General features: G+C 42.0%; 1 protein-coding gene, 1 long non-coding RNA gene and 2 other non-coding genes across 4 annotated transcripts; 2 read left to right on the forward strand and 2 right to left on the reverse strand.

The window, feature by feature from the left end:
• Nucleotides 1–492: 492 nt before the first annotated feature.
• LOC112348299 lies at nt 493–1,120 on the reverse strand. The gene is made up of 2 exons (XR_002992999.1): nt 739–1,120; nt 493–676 (listed from the first exon to the last, which is right to left on the reverse strand). It is a non-coding gene; the product is annotated as an uncharacterized LOC112348299 (long non-coding RNA).
• A 1,007-nt stretch (nt 1,121–2,127) lies between these two features.
• On the reverse strand, nt 2,128–2,198 carry TRNAG-GCC. Its single transcript has one exon. It is a non-coding gene; the product is annotated as a tRNA-Gly (tRNA).
• A 275-nt stretch (nt 2,199–2,473) lies between these two features.
• LOC112348357 lies at nt 2,474–2,561 on the forward strand. Its single transcript, XR_002993025.1, has one exon. It is a non-coding gene; the product is annotated as a small nucleolar RNA Z101 (small nucleolar RNA).
• Nucleotides 2,562–21,589: 19,028 nt separating this feature from the next.
• On the forward strand, nt 21,590–22,533 carry LOC9630422 (transcription factor RAX1; the record flags this gene model as incomplete). The annotated part of the gene is made up of 3 exons (XM_002975552.2): nt 21,590–21,744; nt 21,874–22,003; nt 22,143–22,533. Coding segments are annotated over exons 1-3 (657 nt in total), but the record flags the coding sequence as incomplete, so codon positions are not given.

Here is a 22,533-nt window from a genome sequence, read left to right on the forward strand (position 1 = left end):
TCTATGGCCCCCAAAAGTTGCTAAGTTTGAGGATCAAGCTTCCCTCTCGAACGTACTTTCGAGTTGCTGTCATGGTGGCCCGTGAAAATGATGAAATTCCCACTGGTTTGCATCTGGATTGGAGCCACAGCCAGCTCGCACTGCGTTCCATATCGGTGAAGACTGGTACTTTTTGTTTGATTGATGCTAATGACAATACAATCAAGTCAGGGCGGATGCTGCCAGATGAAAAGCTTGTTGTCAAGAGGGAAGTAGCAACAAAAACCAAACAGAGCGAGCGAGCTCGATTAAATGCCTTATCTTTACATTGGTAGATATCTAAAATATAAACGCCTGTATTGAAGCAGAAATCCCCAGTTGAACTCTCTGAGACTCAAAAAAAGGAGAAACATCCCAAAGTGTCGGGGAATTGAACACGGGTTTATACCGTGGCAGGGTACTATTCTACCAGTAGACCAGCAGTCATGTTGGCTGCCATGGTCACACAGAGAAAAACAACAAAGATTGATGCTTGATGTATTATCTTCAATTTCACAAATTTTGTGTCTTAGTGAATTGAACAGACTTGGATCACCTCATGGCTATCAAAGAGATAGGCACTTCACAGCCATTAATGGGCACATAAAGAAATTATTACTCTACTCTTCAGATCAGAAGGTGTACAAAGGTAGACCATCTTCTGGGACACACAAATGCTTAGCACAGAGTATAAAGAAACATGAGATAAGTTATGCATACCTCCAGATTACAGCATCAGCTTGTTAAGCTCAGGTTTGTCCGTGCAGAAGCACAGTGCAGGATAAGTGTGGGCACAGATCTTACACTCCTGGTCCTCTGATGGGCAGGGCTTGGAGTCGGGGCAGCATTGAGAGTGCGGCATGCACTCCAGCTCTTTCAGGCTCCTGAAGTATGAGAGAAGAGAAGAAGCCGGCACAAACTTTGTGTTGGGAGCTATCTCAACAGCATTGGTGGACTCGAGTGAGGCAAATGCAAATGCAACAGTGAGTGTGAGAACAAGAGTGATCTTTGCTGCCTTGTCCATGGGATTTGCTTCGCAAGGATTAAACCGTGCTACTGCAAAGATAACAACAACAGGAGAGTGGTATGTATTATAGTGTGGAGGAAGACATGTATTTATGCTATTAGACAGGCCTTGCGTGAATAACGTGGGCTAGGAGACGCTCAATGTGCTTGAGACACGTGCCAAGGCACAGTGGCAGTCACCGTGGACTTCGCTGGTATCAATGCCTGAGATGCTTAGAGCATATGCCCATGCATAGAATATAGAATCTTTGGAAACCAAAGATGCACCAGGCAGTCGTGAACGATTCTGCTCACGACATATAAGTGCCTGTAGGAAAACTCAAGCTGATCGCAGGCAGCCGGACTTCTTATTTGATAGCATGTCCTATGCTCGTTCACTCTTTGGATTTGCCAAAGACAACCTCTCCAGGTGGGGACAACAGCTTTTCTCTCTCTTTGTGATCGATAGGTTTTCCACTAGTGATTGAAGACGGTGATGTTATCCAAGGCTCGGTCGAAATCACTCGCTCCAAAGGCCACCGGTTTCGGTCAAGATCACGAGCTTTGCTTGTCGGGAGAACAGTTTTATTATTCGGCCACGATTCCTCTAACATAAAGGGTAAACACCCCAAGTTAATTCCTCTTACTAAAGTCTTCGTAGGTAAACAGAAAGGATTCATGGGTGCTGCGAGCACAAAGATCCAAGGTTTAGGATGTAAAGCTCCAAAAAAGTTGTTAGAAGTTTGAGGACCAAGTTTCCCTCTCAAACTTAATTTCTTGCGGTCATGGAAGTGATGAAATTCCCACTGGTTTGCATCTGGATGTCAGGGATTTGGAGCCACGGGCAGCTCACACTGCGTTCTATATATTTAACGACAAATGCTGCAAGAGGTTGTCAAGTGATACTTGGTATTTTTTCGAAAAATTTCTGCTGCAAATCCCCGCATCTCTCTCTACTCGATGCAAGGCGGAATTGCTCCTCCTCGCTCCCACGGGCATGGAATCTCATAGCTCACTAATTTAATCTCAGAGGTTCAAAGAGTTGAAAAGAAAAATTTGCACGGGGAACGGTTTAAACAATAGCAAAATACCTTTGAAATATTTTGCACTGCCCGGGAATCGAACCCGGGTCTGTACCGTGGCAGGGTACTATTCTGCCACTAGACCAGCAGTGCAACATGTAGGAAATGTACTGTTTATCCTAACAAAACAGCGCTAAACCCTAAGCAGAGAATATACTCAAATATCCCAGCTTAAACCCTAGAGGCGGCGGCCATGGAGTGCTTATAAGCGAGGGAGCCCAGGTATGCGGTGTTTTCCGTCTTTGGTAGCACAGTGATGAGAGAATTTGGGTTGATGAGCGGGGAAGAAACATCCCCCTTTGATTCTACACAACCTCCTACTCATACTGAGTGCCCTCTTCTTCTTCTTCTTTTTCTTCTTCTTGTTGTTTGGGCAGAGGATGACAGATTCTTAATGGGTAATTTGCGGCTGACCACATTGGTGTGATGCCTCACCTTGGAGACCTGATGCCCATTTGGATGTCGAGACAGAGAGCCCTATAAATCTTGATCGAAACTTTGTGAACTTTTGTCTTTCAGGTTTCTTTGATCTTTGGAGATGGGCGATGGCTCTGTTTTGAGCCGAGTGAGCAGCAGCATTGCCGAATCGAGGCGTGCGGTGAGCAGCACTTGCGTGTTTGGAGGTCGAGTGCTGCGCAGCACGGGCAAGGCGGCATGGATTGCAGGCACAACACTTTTGCTGCTGGTTGTGCCGCTTATTTTTGAGGTGGACAGGGACCAGCAGCTGCAGGAGCTCGAGTCTCAACAAGCGACGCTGCTGGGTGGTGCGGCCCAGCCTGCTGCTGCTGCTGCTGCGGCCTAATGAGGATTTAACGATGATCTTGTTCTATCCTGATGAATCCTGAAGGTCCCGAGCATGGGCCATGAGCTCATACGAAACATAAAAACTGTTTATTGCTTTGGGATTAAAAAAAAAACTAAATAAAAATAGTTGAATATTCGTGGAAGATCATCCACGATAGTATCTTGGACAGCGGGATTTTGCAGTTTGATCCGCTGGTTGCTATTGCTTTGATTGAGATGTATGCTTGCTACAAGCAATCTGAGGAAGCAATGCTGGTTTTTGATGGGTTGTAGGAGCGAGGCTAGGAAGCATGGTCTAGTATTATCACGCTTTTTCTGGAAACAGGCACAAGAGACAAGCTGTTTTGATAATTTATGAGCCATTTGATGGATTATAGTAAAATCTGTTGTGATTGAGTGTATGGAATATAGGAAAGGAATATAGAAAATATGAATATCAATTAGCCTAAAACCCTTAGTTTATATGTAAGAGTGAATGGTTTGGATTAAAACCAATCCAACGGCTACTAAAATCCTATTATGCTAATATTAATATACAGCATTGTAATTGTACATTTGGACTTCATATCATCCCTTCCTTTTGGAATAATGGAAGACCATTAGAGTTCTTTTCTTATAGATGGGCTAGAATCTGGAGGAACATTAGGAGGAGGTATTGGTGGATATGTAGGTGGTATCAATTATTCTTGATCCCTTTATATAAAGTGTTTCAATTGTTGCATATGCACAATTTTTGAAGGACTGGTATGTTGGACGTCATGCCAAATTTCATAAACTTGTAGTCCAATTTGCCGTAACACTCGATACAATCCTTTCCACTAAGCAAGGAGCCTGTTAGATAAACCATGTACTGTAAGATGGGGAAAACAAATTCACTCCACATCATCCATTGTCGCAAATGTGATTTCGGGTATCAAAAGATATTTGTCAGCCAGTCCTTACTGGCACTCTTTCCTTACTGCCATGACGACAGGAGGTCGGTACTGCTGGTTCCCTTTATTAGCCCCTTTTGTCCAAATGTTAGTAAACTGGACTCAGCATCTGTACTTGGCTGGATGAGCATAAAGAAGGAATTCTTAAGTGTCTATTTAGCCAAGCATATTTGGCCCAGCTTGTTAATTCTCTTTTGCTCTGTCTTACACTAGGTTGGCAAAAACCCTCACTTGTTGAAATTAGTCCCTCAATATTGTGTCTGCCAAACACTCTTGCTATCACGCCCTTTGTGTCAGTCTCATGTAGAGATCAGCCTGAACACAATTGTGTTCGTCTTATGTGCAAATTTGCAATCTAAGGCCATTCCATATTTGGTAAGATTCAGACTTGTTCCAGAGAGGGGAGGGGGGAGGGGGGGGGGTTCAAAAATGTATAGTAGGGATAGTGGTTGGAATGCATGTCTGACCATCTGAGATATTAATTTGGCTCCTACTGGGCTGTGTCGCTCCTTGTTCTGCATCTGGCTTCCATGCTGCTCTAGTCGGTGAGGTACCCTCCTCCTCACGTTAGGCCACCGGTATGCCAAAATTGTGCCAAATTCCGTCTGACATCATTTTGCATGCAGGTGTTGGATACAGAGAGCTGGTGCTCGTGGGATTGTATTGGACCCTCGTTTTGTAGTGCAACGGGCTTAGAGTTCGGCTCCAAATTCAGGTGCGCTACATTTGGTATCAGAGCAAATGGCATGGGTTCAATTCCCATTGATTAGTGGCTACTTAAAAATATAATATACCCTTGAGCAAGGTATATTCCTACCCCTAAATTTGAAATTGTACGTATTGGGCATCCATACATACGTCCTTCCTGTTGTGTGGAGTATCTACGAACGAAGGTATCCACTGTGGGACTGTGGTACGGGTGGATGACTAGTTGCTTCACATGGAATAATTAATTTACACAATGGAAGGATTGGTAGATTCAGTGCGGAAATGGAGGTGCTGGTTCCCCTTGGCTCAATAGGGGTAATTTTCCCCTTGACATCTCTAAATGGGGGGTGAGTGTAGCACATGTGATCATGGGATGAGATTTGAATATACTGTCACCGTGGATCCTTGAAACCTTGGGGGATAAATGGGGATAAAATAGCCACTAAGGGCTCTCTCATTAAGCAATTGCCCCTTTTCCAGTTAGTTTAAGGGGAGAGAGATAAAGTGTGTTACAGTTGGTAAAAAAGAACTGGACTCCTCCTCAAGTTCTGAGGACGATAAAGTTCTGCAGCCGCCCTCGGTTGCACGAGTTTCAAAGTTCAAGCCTCCGAAACCACCCAACTTCAGAGGCATGCGGGACTATCAAGTTTTGGAAGATTGGGTTTACAATATGGAAAACTATTTCATAGCGGCAGACGTAGATGATCGTATGAAAGTTGCGTGTGCGCAGTCCTTTCTCACCGATCATACCAAAACTTGGTGGTGCCAGGTGTGTGCTGAAAAAGGGCAGACTAGAAGTTGGACCAAGATGCGGTCTCGTATCCGTAAGGAATACTTGCCGGATGATCTTGGTTTGAGACTTGGTGCAAAGCTGCGACAGTTAAAGCAGCAAGGGGACCTTATGCATTACGTTAATATGTTTGCTTAGAAGCACATTATAACTGCAAATATGAGTGATGAAGATGCTCAGAGTTATTTTCTGGAGGGTTTAAGTTCATTTTCTCGCAATGAGATTTTGAAGTTTAAGCCAAAGACGTACCTGGAGTGTAAGGAGGCAGCACAACAAGTTGCCTTTAGTCACTCACTCATGGAACAATATCAGCAACCGTATGTTGGTAACTTGGATAAGAATAGGAATCCTGGGAATAAACAAGGTGATCGGAAATAAAGGGTGGAAAGTAGGTTCCGCCCTAGAGGCTCACAAGCAACAGTTAACAAAGGTGGTGGTGGTTGGAGACCACCAGTAGATTCTTCTGGTCCTAGGCCCTCTGTTCCTCCTCCTGGTGGGTACAAGTAGTAGTAACCTACAAAACCTACTCCTAGCGGAATGGGTAGTGTGGGTCATTGCTACCATTGTGGAGAATCAAGATATAGGTCCTCGGAATGTCCCAATAAGCATAAGACAAGGTCTCGGGTTAATGTCATGAGGGAAGACAGTGGTGGCGAAGCTAAAGGGGTTGACGAGTTGGTCAGTGTGGACTATGAGGAAGAAGAGGTGAGTAACTTTCGTTGCTTTCCTCAAGCTTTTCTTGCAATCAATGCAAACACTGATCTGTTAATATATCTGGTAGGCTTTGTTCATGGACACCAGTGAGTGATGATTGACACGGGAGCTACGCACAGCGTGATATCCGAAGACTTAGTTAAGTTGTTAGGATTGAATGCTGAGCAAATGTCACCTATGCATTTCCGGTTTGTGGAAGGTGGGCAAGTAGCCAGAAAGTTTGTGAGTGATGTTCCAATAAAGATATCCAAGTGGAAAGAAAGAGTGGACTTGGTAGTGTTGAAGATACCAGATTTTTAGATGGTGTTTGGTATGGACTTCTTCAACAAATACATAAAAGGGATTTATGGTGCTGGACAAAGTCGTATCACGTTGAAGTCAAAAGAATGTCCTGATGTGTCCTTCCAGTTGCAAAAGCGCTCTTCAAAGGATTGGGATGCTAAGTTCCTGACTATGAGGGCCGCTCAAAAAGCAGCTAAGAAGGGATGTCGGACCTTTTGGGTTCAAGTGATGGAAGCTGAGGATATTGGTGACTCAGTTCGAATCTGTGATGGGGTTGATCCTATACCAAAGAAGATATTGGAGTTGTTGGCAAAGAATCAGGATATCTTTCCAAAGGATTTACTGCCAGGGCTACCTCCTAGCCATGAGGTTGATTATCGGATTGAGGTTATTCTGGGTTCTAAACCACATATAAAGGCTCCGTATTGTCTAAACATCAAGGAGATGCTGAACTCAAGAAGCAACTCACAGAGCTTCTTGACAAAGGTCATATATGACCAAGCAAGTCACCTTATGAAGCACTGGTCCTTTTTGTTATGAAAAAGGATGGAACCATGAGGATGTGTATTGACTATCGGGCACTCAATAAGATCACGGTTAAAAATAGTTATCCTTTACCTCGCATTGATGACTTATTTGACCAACTCTTAAAGGCTAAGTATTTTATGCGACTTGATTTGCGGTCCAAGTATCATTAGATATGGGTGGCAGATCAGGATGTGGAGAAGACAGCCTTTAAGACTCAGTACGGATCTTATGAGTTTCTTGTAACACACTAAGCTACTTTGCTATGTAGCCTAAGCTTATGCCGAAGTAGGCTCGTTGGCAAGAGAAGCTTGCTAGATATGATATTGAAATCATATATAAACCTGGTAAAGACAATATTGTCCCGGATGCATTGAGTCATCAGGCTCAATTCCGGGCAATATCGGCAATTAGTTTGGACTGGTTAGAGGACGTTTGGGCTTCATATGGTAGTGATCCATTGGCGAAGGCAATCTTATGCCGTGCGGGGTTGTTGAAGTAGAGCTCTGGTAGCGAAACAGCGAAAGTTGCTAGTCGCACTAATACGAAGTTTCACTTCTCAGTTCGGGATGGGCTTATATTCTATAAGCAAGAAAGATTGTATCTTCCCTCTAAGGATCTTTAGTAGTTATTTTTGTGAGAACATCATGATGTTCCAGCAGCGGGACATGGTGGACAGCGAAAGACTCTGGCTTCATTGAAAAAGGAATTTTTCTGGTTTGGTATGGAAAGTGATGTAGCGGACTATGTCCGTTCCTGCCCTATATGCCAGCAATGTAAGTGCAAAATTGAGAAGCAGGCTGGAAAGTTGTAGTGCATTCCAGTACCGGCATGGCCATTTCAGAGTGTGACACTTGATTTCGTCACTTGCTTGCCGAAGTCAAAGGGTTATGATACTTTGATGGTGGTTGTGGATCAGTTGTCAAAGATTGCACACTTCATTCCAACTATGGGAACAATAAATGCGAAACAAGTAGCAAAGCTCTTTTTCCATGAAGTAGTGCAAGTTCATGGTCTTCCTAAAGAGATGATCTCGGATAGAGATTCGAGGTTTACGGGGAAGTTTTGGGGCACACTATTCTAGCTGTTTGGTACCACGTTGAAGTTTAGTACAGCTTATCATCCTCAAATTGATGGGTAGACCGAACACGTGAATGCTCAAGTTGAGGATTATCTGTGGTACTATGTCACGGCAGACCAATGCGACTGGTTGAGCATTTGGATACAGCAGAAATCTATTATAACAACACATTTCACAGCGCTATATGTTATTCTCCATGGGAGATGTTGCAAGGGAATGCTTGTGGGGTTCCTCAACAGATTGTTGTACTGAAACCAATGTCCGAAGTGTTGGTCCCGGACATTGAGACTTATGCAAAGCAGCTACGCCAAGGTTGGTCTAGAGCTACTGAGGCGATAGGCAAAGCTCAAGATACGTATCGACATGATAAGGATTAGCATTGTCGGGATGTATCCTATCAAGTGGGAGATCAGATGTGGCTATCTTCCTGGAACATAAGTGTTAAGGGATCTTTATCTCAGAAGCTGCTACCGAGATATGTTAAACCCTATCGAGTGTTGAGGCGCATTGGTAATGTATCCTATCAGTTGGATCTTCCGGCAGAGATGTCCAATATTCATAATATATTTCATGCCAATCTCTTGGCTCCATACACTATAGATGATGCACGTCAAGCGGAGATTCGTCCACCACCAGCAGTTGTGGATGGTGAACCTAAATATGAAGTGGAAGCTATTTTGGGTACGCGCTGGCTTAAACATGCCAAATGTCAAGAGTATCTAGTTAAGTGGAAAGGTTACCCATCTTGTGAATCAACTTAGCAGCCTCTTAGCAATCTTACTCATGCTCGTGAGCTTGTCACGGAGTATGACTATCATAATAAAGATTAGCTTTTGTAAATCTTGTAATAAATCTTGCAAATTAATAAAGTAATATATTTCTATAAATCAAAGTGTCGTTTATCTTGTTCGTCAGTACTTGGGTCAGTTTTGGCAGGCTGACTTCGGCACTTCGGTGCATGGGTCCAATCCATAACCATAGGGATCCCTATTATAGATTGATCACAAGTCCTCGCCTCTCTCTCAATGACTCATTTTTGCAAAGGGGCGTGGTCGTGTAAACAACTTAATCTGCCAGTTTATAATAATTGTCTAAATCTTCCCGACGGGGTTGATTTCTTGCTCAGGGGAAGTTAAGCATCTGGCCTTCTCCCTATGTTCCTGCGGGCAGGGATGTATCATTCCTTTGTAAGCCAAGTGGTACTCGGAGCAACAAGGGTGGCTAACTCCGTTAGTCATTTCCTTGTTGGCGACGGCCGGAGGGTGCCTAAGTCTTAACGTCTTTGGATGTAGAGGAAAGGTTGTTCCATAACTCATTTAAGTTGGTGCATTTCCCACATAGTGTGCTTTCCGTGAACTTTCGGGGTTGTTTCCTTGACGGTTTGCTAGACTCGGGTATGCATTGACGAGGACGTCGATCTTCCCCAAGGGGGAGAGAGTGTCGTGAATGTGACTTCGGATATCAAAAGATACTTGTCATACAGTCCTTACGGGCACTATTTCCTTACTGCCATGATGGCAGGAGGTCGGTACTGCTGGTTCCCTTTATTAACCCCTTTTGTTAAAGTATTAGTAAATTGGACTTAGCATCTGTACTTGGCCGGATGAGCATAAGGAAGGAATTCCTAAATGTCTATTTAACCAAGCATACTTGGCCCGACTTGTTAGTTCTTTTTTGCTCTGTCTTGCACTGGCTTGGCAAGAACCCTTGTGTGTTGAGAATAGTCCCTCAATATTGCTGGATGATAGCTTATCGTGTCTGCCAAACACCCTCGCTATCACGCCCTTTGTGTTAGTCTCATTTCGGTCCCAAGTGCTATTTATGGAAAGTGTCTAAATTAGCTCATTTGGCATATCTATGGAATGTAGAGATTGGCCTGAACACAATTGTGTTCATCCTGTGTCCAAATTTGCAATCTAAGGCCATTCCATATTTGGTAAGTTTTGGACTTGTCCTAGAGACTAACTCCTAGTACTAAGGGAGGCTTGGGGTGAAAGCCCAAAGCATGTGTCCCTCAAGGAGGGGGGCTGTGGGGGGTTCCAAATGTATAGTAGGGATAGTGGTTGGAATGCATGTCCGACCACCTGAGACATTAGTTTGGCTCCCACTAGGTTGTGTCGTTCCTTGTTTTGCGTCCGGCTTAGGTCTAAGCCAAAGCTCCATGCTACTCTAGTTGGTGGGGTACCCTCCTCCTCGCGTTAGGCCACTGGTATGCCAAAATTGTGCCAAACTCCGTCTGACACCATTTTGCATGCAAGTGCTGGATATGGGGAGCTAGTGCTCGTGGGATTGTCATTTTGTAGTGCAACGGCTTGGAGTTCAGCTCCAAATTCAGGTGCGTTACATCCATTTTGTACTCCTCATGTGGATGATGACAGGAGTTGTAGTGCCATTGTTGTCGCATTTGTACATGGCATAAGTGTTCGGTAGACTCTACTCAGACAAGTGGAAGAATGCTCATCAAATACTAATCCTACAACTGAGCATCAGTAGCTCGTGGCACTCGTGAAGGTAAACCCAGCTCCGTTGGTAATATTAAATCATGACCATATAGGAGTTTTTATGGTGAAACACCAACATAACTCTACACCTCTATGATATATGCATACTGAAGAGACGACAAATAACCATCCCAATCTTAGTGTTGAAAGTTCACATACTTCGCAATTGTTCCTTTGAATGTCCGAAAGAGCCGTTCCACCAAACCATTTGATTGTGGATAATAAACACTCGTGAAAGTGTGATGTATCCCCAACCGAGACATCCAAACATAAAATGACTTAGCTATAAATGCGGGACCATTATTTGAAAGAATCTACTTCGAACAAGAATGCTGGAATACCACTTGATTGGGGGAGAAGTATCTAACAATAGTTGTAGAGGCGTTAGTAAGAGCACAAACTTCCACCCAATGAGTTAAATAGTCAGAAGCAATAATAACATATTTATTGCCAATAGTCGATCTTCAAAAAGGTCCCATAAAATCATATGCCACCAACTCAAACGGACGGGAAATTGCAATTGATCTAACCGTCCTTTTGCGGCACGAGGGAGAGTATTACAACCTTAGCACCAAACGTAGCTATGCACATACTAGATAATATCACATCACACCTCCGGTTAATAGAAAGATTTGCACAACTTATCAGTCACATGACAATATCACATATGCCCGCTTAGAATAGGAGAATCATGGTAGGCATAGAGAAACTATGGAATAAAGACAGAAGACACCACTAGCCATAAATGATTATCAGAATCTGTCCCTACAAAATAAAGAAGGCTCTCTTCAAGGCGATATTAAAAATGTAAATGCCGAAATAGCAAGTCATCAGTAAATGATGCAAGATTCTCAAAGCCATCTCAAAGCCTTTGAATTTATAGCTCAATATTTTGAGCCTAAAGAAAGAAGAGGAGCAAGTGGATCAAATCATCATCAATGAAGTCAGTAGTCACTTTCGGCATATCGCAAAGAACCTCGTCCATCATTCATTGGAAAATTGTAGGAGCATTGTTCAAACTAAATGGCATCACCAAGAACTCGTACAAATTAAATGGTGTATAAAAAGCAATCTTAGAAATATCTTCCTTGGTCATTGATACTTGCCAATACCCAAAAGTAAGATCTAGTTTAGTGAACTAATGACTTCTCCCTAAATGATCCAAGAAATCAATAGTGTGAGGAAGAAGATATATATCTGGGATTGTCACTTCTTTTAACGGACGATAGTCGATACAGAAACAAATATTTCTATCAGGCTTGGTTACAAGATGAGGTTCACAAGCCTAAAGACTCCACGACTTTCAAATAATACCCTTTTCTAACATCTCATTGACGTTTACATGTAAAATATTGATTTCTTTGGGTGATTGACAATGAATAGGAACCTTGATTGGATAAGCATCCTTGGTTAGAATCGGATGATATGTGGCAATCTTTGCCTCAAACAATAGATCAAATTCAAAGAGATTGGCATACTCCTTTATGAGTTAGTCCACTACTGCAACACAAAGACTATTGAAGGGATCGAAAAAAGAAAAAGCTGAACAAAACAAAAATATAGGAAGAAATAATGGGGAGAAAAAAGTAATGGAAGTAGAGGTAGAAGTAGAGGGACAAAAGTGAAAGGAATAATATGAGACAAGCAGGAGAAGCCTCAAAGTCACACTTGGCATGATTGCACTGCAACCAATTCATACCAAGGATGAGGTCAAAAGCTTGATTCAGTACCACCTGTAATGATTGCAACCTAAGCTTGAGATCGCCCACACATACAACCAGGTCCACCTCATCCCGTGCACATACATATGTACAACCGTTGCCATAAAGAATGAAAACTAGCTTCGCCGCATGATGCAAGTGTAGATGGCAATGTGTGGCAACAAGTTAAACAAAAGAACATAAATTCGAACCTATATCGACCAACATAGAAAGAATAATAGGAGACCTTTTGTTATAGAAACAAGCTTGGAAAGTAAACATTAGATGAATTGGTGCCGAGTGAACCCCTTGATGATACTCCCGAAAGAAAAATAGAGGGGTCACTAACTTATTCACGCAAGGTCCCTCCATTATTGGCGCGACTCCTCGTTTCCAAAATGCATCTTGGTGTCCAAACCTTCCACTACAGCAGCACCAATAGGATGTTGTTGACACCAAAGTCTCCATCTAGGAAATGAAGGTTGCCAATTCAGAAAACACTGACAACGCTGATAAGTGTGACCAACTTCATCACATGTCCAACAACGAACATCATGGCCATGACCACGTCCTCACCCTGGTCCTTGGACTCGAGTAGCAGTAGCATCAACCTCCATTGGAACATGACTATCGTCCACAGAAAGTGGAGCAGAAGGATGTGTAGCGAGAAATGGAAGAAGTGACATCTCATAACGTTGTGCTAAGCGAAGAGCATCGTCAAGGGTGGTTGGAGCAAGTGTATGCACAAATCTGACAAGATCTTGACGAAGTGCTGGCCACAACATTCTTAGCTTGATTTGCTTCGACATATTTGGCTTCGCACAAAACAAGAGGTTTAAAAAATGAATGCGGTATATATACATAAGCATTTGAGGACATCCGGGAGAACACTCCAATCCCCACGAGTGGCTGCACTCAAATCATTGTACCACTACAGTGCTGTCTTTTAGAGACACGTAAGAAACTCACATAAATATCAAGTATCATCCCAAGAATGATATGTGGTAATCACCGTGAAGTAATAGTACACATTATCCTTAAAATTCCCATGAAAAAACTCCGGCCGAAGGCAAGGATTGGCACCGAGAGCAAGAGGAGTTGTACTATGTGCTATGAATGCTGCCATCAACTGAGTTTGGTTGTTCAATTGCAATTGCATAGCATCAAGCAATTGCACTAACTGTTGGTCTAGAATCAAAGGAGGAGGAAACTATTGCTTTGCCATAAAGATGAATAAAAAGGAAAGAGCAAAAGAAAAGAAATGAAAAAAAGCTAGAAGGAAAGGGAAATATAAACAATGCAAAAACTATATTTATACCAAAATCCTGAAAGGAAAGAACAAAACAATCAAAGATGCCCCTCACCTTCATCAATGTGAGTGTATAAAATATAAAAAAAGAATATAGAAAATGTGCATATTAATTACCCTAAAACTTTAGTTTATATACAAAAGTGAGTGGTCCAGATTGAAACTTATATAGATTTTTTCTTTTAAATAAGTATATGATTTTTATTTTAATATACAATAAAAAATCTATATTGTGAGTGCTTGGAATATAGAAAGGGAATACAAAAAATATCCATATCAATTAGCCCAAAAACCCTAGCTTATATACAAGAGCAAGTGGTCTGGATTGAAACCAATCTAACGGCTACGAAAATCCCACTACACTAATATTAGTATACGGCATCGTAGCCGTACACTTAGCCCTCACATCATCCCCTCCTCTCGGAATAATGGAAAACCATCAAGGTTCTCTTTTAGATGGGCCACGATTTGGAGGAACGTCAAGAGGAGGCATCAGCGGATCTATAGGTGGTATTAACTGCTCATGATCCCTTTATATGAATCGTTTCAACCGCTGCACATGCACAATCTCTGGAGGATCAACCTACTGGACGTCATGCCGAACCTCATAAATTTGTGGTCCAACTTGTCGCAACACTCTATATGGTCCTTTCCACTGTACAAGGAGCCCCTTAGATAAACCACGTACCGTAAGATGGGGAAAACGGACTAACACCAAATCATTCACTTTGTACTCTGTAGGTGGACGATGATGGGAGTTGTACCGCCATTGTTGTCCCATTTATACATGGCCTAAGTGTTCGGCAGACTCTATTCGGACAAGTGGAAGGATGCTCATCAAATACTAATCCCACGACCTAGCATCAACAGCTCGTGGCAGTCGTGAAGGTAAACCCAGCTCCATTGGTAATATTGGATTATGACCATATAGGAGTTTATATGGTGAAGCACCAACAGAACTTTTCACTTCTGTGACATATGCATACCGAAGAGACGGCAAATAACCATCCCAATCCGAATGCTGAAAGTTCACATACTTCGCAATCATCCCCTTGAATGTCCGAACAAACCGTTCCACCAGACCGTTTGATTGTGGATGATAAACACTTGTGAAAGTGTGGTGTATCCCCAACCAAGACGTCAAAACATGAAATGCCTCAGCCATAAATGCGGGACCATTATTCGAAAGAATCTACTCTAGACAAGAATGTTGGAACACCACACAATTGAGGAGGAAGTAAGAATCATGGTAGGCATGGAGAAATCGTGGAATAAAGATAGAAGGCACCACTGGTCGTAAATGATCATCAGGATCCATCCCCACAAAATAAAGAAGGCCATCTTCAAGGCAATATTGAGAATGTAAATGCCGGAAAGGCAAGTCATCAACAAGTGATGTAAGATTCTCAAACCCATCTCAAAGCTTTCGAATCCACGGCTCAATCTGTTAAACCTCGTGAACCTCATCAAGAGAAGGTAGATCTTGCTCTGCACCTTGTGGACGCTAAACATCAAGTACAACAACCGCCGATGGTACAGAATCCTCATCTAGAAAATCCATAGAGGCTGGAACAACAGGCTCATCAGAAACATGAAAAGAGAATGGAGAAGGAAGAGGAGCTCGAGAAAGGGCATCAGCATCAGCCATAGAACTCCCTAGGCAATGAACAACATCAAAATTATATATCTGAAGTTTCAAAGCCCATCGAGTAGTACAACCAACTAGGTTCTTCCGCTTCAATAATGAAGTAACAGCAGCATGATCACCTTCAAGTAACATCCAAGAACCATGTAGATATGCATGAAGTTTCTCAAAACCCCAAATTGCTACTAAACACTCCTTCTCTGTCGTGGAGTAGTTCATTTCGGCTGGTTGTAACGTACGGTTGATATACGCAATGGGATGGCGCTGACCAGGCACACTCAAGCTCTCTTGCATCAACACACCAATGTTAGAAGCATCCACACTCAAAATAAAAAGTCGAGTGTATTCAGGATATGCCAAAACTGGAGGAGTCGTCAATAGCTCTTTGAGATCCATGAATGCCCGCTCACAATCCAGAGACCAGATGAAAGATGACATTGATGACTTCAGTAATGCTCGCAACGGTGTAGTGCAATCAGAAAGATGATCCACAAAATGACCGAGATACTGCACCTTGCCCAAGAAGCGCTACACATCATTCACACACTTCAGAGTAGGGAACTTTAGAATAGCCACAAGTTTGTCAGGATCAACTTGCAAACCCTCACGAGAAATACGATACCTAAGATAAATTGTGTCCTTGGACCCAAACACGCACTTCGACCGCTTCAACTTTAAACCAACGTCGCGTAGCCGATCCAACACTTTACAAACATCACGAACGTGCTCCTCCCACGTCCCCTCCGAGTGGATCAAAACATCATCAATGAAGTCAGTAGTCACCTTTAGTATATCGCAAAGAACCTCATCCATCATCCGCTGGAAAGTTGTTGGAGCATTGTTCAAACCAAACGGCATCACCAAGAACTCGTACAAACCAAATGGTATACGAAAAACAGTCTTAGGAATATCTTCTTCAGCCATCGGTACTTGCTAGTACCCAAAAGCAAGATCCAGCTTGGTGAACTAACAACTTTGCCCCAGACGATCCAAGAGATTAACAATGTGAGGAAGAGGGTACACATCTGGAATCGTCACTTCGTTTAACGGACGATAGTCAATGCAGAAACTAATACTCCCATAAGGCTTCATCACAAGATGAGGTTCACATGCCCAAGGACTCCATGACTTCCGAATAACACCCTTCTCCAACATCTCATTTATGTTTGCACACAAAATCTTGATCTCCTTGGGTGACCGATGACGAACAGGAACCTTGATTGGACGAGCATCCCCGGTTGGAATCGAATGATGTGTGGCAATCTTGGTCCTAGATGATAGGTCAAATTCAAAGAGATCAAAATATTCCTTCATGAGCCGGTCAACTGCTGCAACACAAAGATTGTTAGAGGGATCGGAAAAGGGAAGAGTAGAAAAAGATGGAAACATAAGAGGAAATAGTGGAGAAACAAAAGTAATGGAAGCAAAGGTAAAAGTAGAGGGACGGAAGTAAGAGGAATGGATGAAACATAAGAAAGCATGAGACAAGGGGGAGAAGCTTCAAAGTCACATTTGGCATGATTGCGTTGCAACCAATCCATACTAAGAATGAGGTCAAAAGCTTGACTCGGCACCACCCGAAATGCCTACAACTCAAGCTCGAAATCGCCCACACGCACAACCAGGTCTGCCTTATCCTGTGCACATGCATGTGAACAGCCGTTGCCATAAAGAATGAAAACTAGTTCCGCCGCACGTGTGACTTTGACACATATGTATGGCAACAGGTCAAGCAATAAAAGATAAACTCGAACCTGTATCAACCAATAGGAGAGAATAATAGGAGACCTCTTGTTATAAAAACGAGCTTGCAAGTTAAACACTGGATGAACTAGCACCAAGTGAACCCCTTGATGATACTCCCGAAAGAAAGATGGAGTATTTGCACTGACTTATTTGCGCAAGGTCCCTCCGTTACTCGCGCGACTCCTCGTTTCCCGGATGCATCTCGGTGTCCAAACCTTCCATTGCAGCAGCACCAACGGGACATTGCTGACGCCAAGGTCTCCACTCAGGAAATGGAGGTTGCCAATCCGGAAAACGCAGACAATGTTGATAAGTATGACCAACTTCGTCACATGCCCAGCAGCGAACATGATGGCCACGACCACGTCCTTGCCCTTGGCCTTGGACTCAAGCAACAACAGCATCAACCTCCATTGGAACAAGACCATCACCTATAAAAAGAGGAGCTGAAGGACGTGCAGCGAGAAGTGGAAGAGGCGACGTCTCATAACGTTGTGCCAAGCGAAGAGCATCGTCAAGGGTGGCAGGAGCAAGTGCATGCACAAGTCGGACAAGATCTTGACGAAGTGCTGGCCACAACATTCCTAGCTTGATCCACTTCGACATATTTGGCTCTGCACGAAGCAAAAGACTTAGGAAATAAATACTAAATTACATCACCGACTCAGATGGCCCTTGGTGAAGACGATGCAATTGTTGGAAAGCATCATCACAATCATCGGCATGTTCGAAGGCGCATTTGAAGACATCAGGAAGAACACTCTAATCCCCGCGAGTGGCTGCACCCAAACCGTTGTACCACTGCAACGCTGTCTCTTGGAGACATGTGGGAAACTCACACAAATGTCAAGCATCATCCCAAGAATGATATGTGGCAATCACTGTGAAATGATCGAACCAATGGTACATATCATCCCCTGGATTCCAATGAAAGAACTCCGGCCAAACGCGAGGATTAGCACCAAAAGCAGGAGGAGTTGTACCATGTGCCGTGAATGCTGCCATCAACTGAGTTTGGTTGTTTAATTGCAAGCGCATAACATCAAGCATTTGTACCAATTGCTGTTCCAGAGTCAAAGGAGGAAATTGTTGATCTGCCATGGAGACGAATGAAAAAGAAAGAGTAAAAGAAGAAAAGCTAGAAGGAAATGGTAGATTTAGACATGCAAAAAGCTAGATCTAAATTAAAATCCTGAATAGAAAGAACAAATAAAAGGAAATGGAAAAAGTTAGATCTAGATAATGTAAAAGCTATATCTAAACCAAAATCCCAAATCCAAGCACTCCTTAGGCACAATGAAAAGTGCCCTTCATCTCCACTAATGTGAGTGCTTGGAATATGTGAGTGTTTAGAATATGGAAAGGGAATACAGGAAATGTGCATATTAATTAATCCAAAAACCCTAGCTTATATATAGGAGCAAATGGTCCAGATTGAAACCAATCTGATGGCTACCAAAATCCCACTACACTAATATTAGTATACGGCATCGTAGCCGTACACTTGGCCCTCACAATATGAATTAAATCATTTAAGATTATATAAATGTATATATATTCTATAATTCCATTTGAAGATTAACATTTTTAGTCAGTTTATTTATTTTAAAAAAATTTATATTAATAATTAACTAATCTAGTGATCAATTATTCAATCTTTAAAATTCTGAAATTTGGTTTTTAGCTATATAGAAAACTCTAATATTAAAATGCCTAAAGAATAAGAAATTGAATATTTATACTCTACAGATTTATAAGGCCTAGTGCCCACTTTTTATCACTCTCCCTACTTGTACTTATAAATAACCAAAGAAAAAGATCTCAAATCACTTTCCCCACTTTTCGTGCTTGTAAGTAATTAAAGAAAATTACTTGAAACACAATTTATAAATATTTAAATATAGAAAGAAAGAGCTTATGAGTAAAGTGCACTTTTTTCCAATTAGTTAAAGGATTTGATACTTGGGGTTAATTGTCTTTCGATTTAAATAATACTAGGTTGGGTGATTCTTAATAAGTCTAGAGTTTGGGTTTGAATAATATTACCTCTATTGGTTGGTTAAGGGAATTATAAAGGTATTTACTCTGATTCTATTGATTGGTTGTAAGGGTTAATATTTTTAGTTTACTATTTGACTTTAGTGATGCCGATAACTCTATTGGCTGGTTAGGGGGTAATACATTTAGTTTACTATTTGGCTTTAGTGATGCCAATATAAGTTTTAACTTAGAACCAACTTTTAAGTTATAAGTGTTCTAGAGGTGGTGATAAATAATTGTTCACAACTGATAAACTATTTCAAAGTTTGAGCTCTATACATGCCTTGATAATGTTTCATGACCACCTTCTTCTGTTTTTAGGATTGTTAGGACAAGAACATCTCTAGATGCATTCATAACTCTGGATTGAACTATTTATACTAGCACCAAAGTGGCTCTTGATATATTGCGTCACAGGAATATGTAGCTTTTGCATATGCTTTTGCATATATATATAGGAGTGGCATATTTTTCACTAATAATACAATTATAGAGGAGATAGAAATCCTTTAATGCCCTAAAGAACCACATGTGTGTCAAGTGTGTTAAGTTCTTGCAAAACATGGATATGGACATTGTGATAAATAGCTCATCTTTGTTATCAATTGATAGAGCTCCTTTTTGCAAGGAAGTGATAATGGAAATTGCCTATAATGTCATCAAGCCTATAGTTCTTTAATCTCTAAATCAACCAATAATGTAGATTGATTGTAATTAACTTATAAGTTCTTTATTATAAATGTCAATCATATGGAGTACAAAAACTGGTGGAAAAGGTAATCAATGTTTAGAAGATTCTGTTATATATAATGATTATTTTTTATGATCATATAGCTTAATTTTGATAAATTATTAGGTTCCTTTTTTTATTATATATTGAAAATATAGTCAATGTAATTGTTATGACTCAAATCATAAATAATTTGCTACCCATTGCATTTAGCAATGTTTGTTTTTTTAATAGTAGTGTTTATAATTTATTAATCCAATTGATTATTTGGAAGTTTTTAATTATATTCATGTTTATATTTTATGAGTACATGATTAATCTTATTATATATCAACCATTAAAATAAACTAGAATATACTATAAAGTGTTTAGGACAGTTTGTAGATTATAAATACAAGATTAATTTAAATGAAAAAACTTTTAAATGGTAGAATATTCTAGAATATCCAAGCATATTTATTGTTTATTTGCATTTTTGTTTCACATAATATTATAATGCTATGCAAAATGTTATTATAATATTGGTGGGCATGGCTCTCTCTCTCTCTCTCTCTCTCTCTCTCTCTCTCCCTCTCTCTCTCTCTCGTATGTGCAGATTTCGTCCTTGAGCTATACCATCTTCTTTTTTCCTAGAATCAAATGCTGCACACTAACTGTGACAATGCCAAATTCAGTAGTCAAGGATGTAGTCTTACCTAATTCTTGAGTACAATAACAATATTGAAAGGAAAACACAAGATTTCACCATTCTACGGAAGGAGCCTTGGTGGAAATTCTGGCACAAGAATCTGTGGATGGCAAGAAGCATTCCATTAGAGTGATCCCATACTGCCCATTTGAAGCAATTGTGCAACATTGCCCACTGCAACAAAGCTAGAGCCCAAGGCCCTAGTGAGTGCCAGTTAAAAGATCACATCTGATTATTAGTTGCCAATGGCCTTGATCAGTGGCACCTACATTATGGAGATTGCGCTGGGCATCCCACCCAAGAAATTTAACGTGATTGTTGACACAGGTAGTGATCTCATGTGATTGAGTGCAAACTGTGCTTGTAGTGCTATAGTTAAAATGAGCAAGTTCTTCCTTCTCCAAGATATCATACTCCACATCGAACTACCATAGCAGAATTTATGGTGCTGATATGTAACATGCTCATGTATGCTCATGCCTAAGAAAAAAAAGTTCAGTCTAAACATTAATTTTGGTGTCACACTCAGGTGTTTTAACACATATATGTGAATAATGAATCACTTGCAAATTTACTCACTCTAGGTGAAATTTGTAATCACAATTTGATTCCAATAGATATCTAGATAAAGAATAAAATATAATAAAACATACGACACATCATATTAAGAAATAAAATTTAACATTCCTACCTCATATAGAATGACAAATCAACTTTAATTAATGTTCTTTCAAGCATCCTCATCCTCTAAAGCTAAACACTATAATATGACTTAAATCTCTGCAAATACAATGATGCTATTAAGCTTTTGATCAGGCTTCTTTTCTCTAGATTTGAGGTCAGATACTCTCAAGCATAATAGTCACCCCTTTATGCCACGTTCATTCCTTCAACATCTAAACCATGTATGGAAAACTCCCATACTTTTAATGAACCAATTCTTTCAAAAGGCGGTCAGACTTATTCACGTGACCAAATGAAAGTGGTAAAATTTTAGTACACGCCCCCCCTTTTGCATAAATGCTTTTGGCCTTCGGCCGGCTCGCGCAATCCAAGCCCTCCGTTCTTTGTGCTGACGGCGCAGATGCTAGCAAACCGACACAAGCAGGATCCTTGTGACCCACGTACGCCGTTGGATAGGGACGTGATCGGACGGCTAATGAGACGGCTAAACAGAGCCCAGGTCACATCGGAGGATCTTCTCACTGCGAGGAAGAATGTAGGTGCGGTTATCGATCGATCGATCGAGCGAGCGATCACTTCTCACACGGCAATCGGTGGCGGCGCAGCAGCTCTCTCGCTCCAGCGATGGGTCGGACTCCTTGCTGCGACAAAGCAGCTGTGAAGAAGGGGCCGTGGTCTCCCGACGAGGATGTCCGGCTGCGAGATTACATCCAGCGCCATGGCACGGGCGGCAACTGGATCACTCTGCCTGGCAAAGCCGGTGAGTTCTTGGATTCTTGGAAGGGAGGGATTCCACGCTCGGGCCGCGCGATGGTCGCAAGAAAGCTCGAAATTTCGGTGGAGTCCGATGCAATGCGTGCTAATCGAGCTCGGGTTTCGTGGATCGCAGGCTTGAACCGCTGTGGGAAGAGCTGCCGGCTGCGATGGGTGAATTACCTCCGGCCGGATATCAAGCGCGGGAGTTTCACTCCCGAGGAAGAGAAGCGCATTTGCGATCTCCATGCCAGCATTGGCAGCAGGTACTCCCATCTCTTCTTGCTCGGGATTTCATGCTTCCATTTGCCTGAAACGTTTCTTCTTGTTTGATTTGGGAGGAATTGGGATTGATTGATCGAGAATTCGAACTGATCAATCTTTTTCTTCCTTCCTCCTTTGTAGGTGGTCGGTGATTGCCGCTGAGCTCCCCGGTAGAACGGACAACGACATAAAGAATCACTGGAACACAAAGCTCAAGAAGAAAAAGCTCTCGCCTTTTCCGACTTCCAAGAACGCATCGCCCATGGCGGAGAGCTTGCAGAGAGCCATGGAGGCGGTGAAGAAACCGGAGGCAGCGATCAACGCCAAGAGCGACGATCCACCTCGCAAAACGCGATCGGGAAGAGCAAAACCACAGCCTGCCAGTGGCAGCGACGTTCTAGAAGATCACCAAGATCGACGAAGTTCTCACACTTCCAGTTCTTCCGCGATCACTCCTGACACCAAAACCAACAAAGCGAGCAGCAGCAACAGCAGTACCAGCAGCGGCATCACCACCGCTTTCCACGAGGAT

The sequence above is a fragment of the Selaginella moellendorffii genome, unplaced genomic scaffold, assembly GCF_000143415.4.
Source record: "Selaginella moellendorffii unplaced genomic scaffold, v1.0 SELMOscaffold_28, whole genome shotgun sequence".
Lineage (NCBI taxonomy): Eukaryota > Viridiplantae > Streptophyta > Lycopodiopsida > Selaginellales > Selaginellaceae > Selaginella > Selaginella moellendorffii.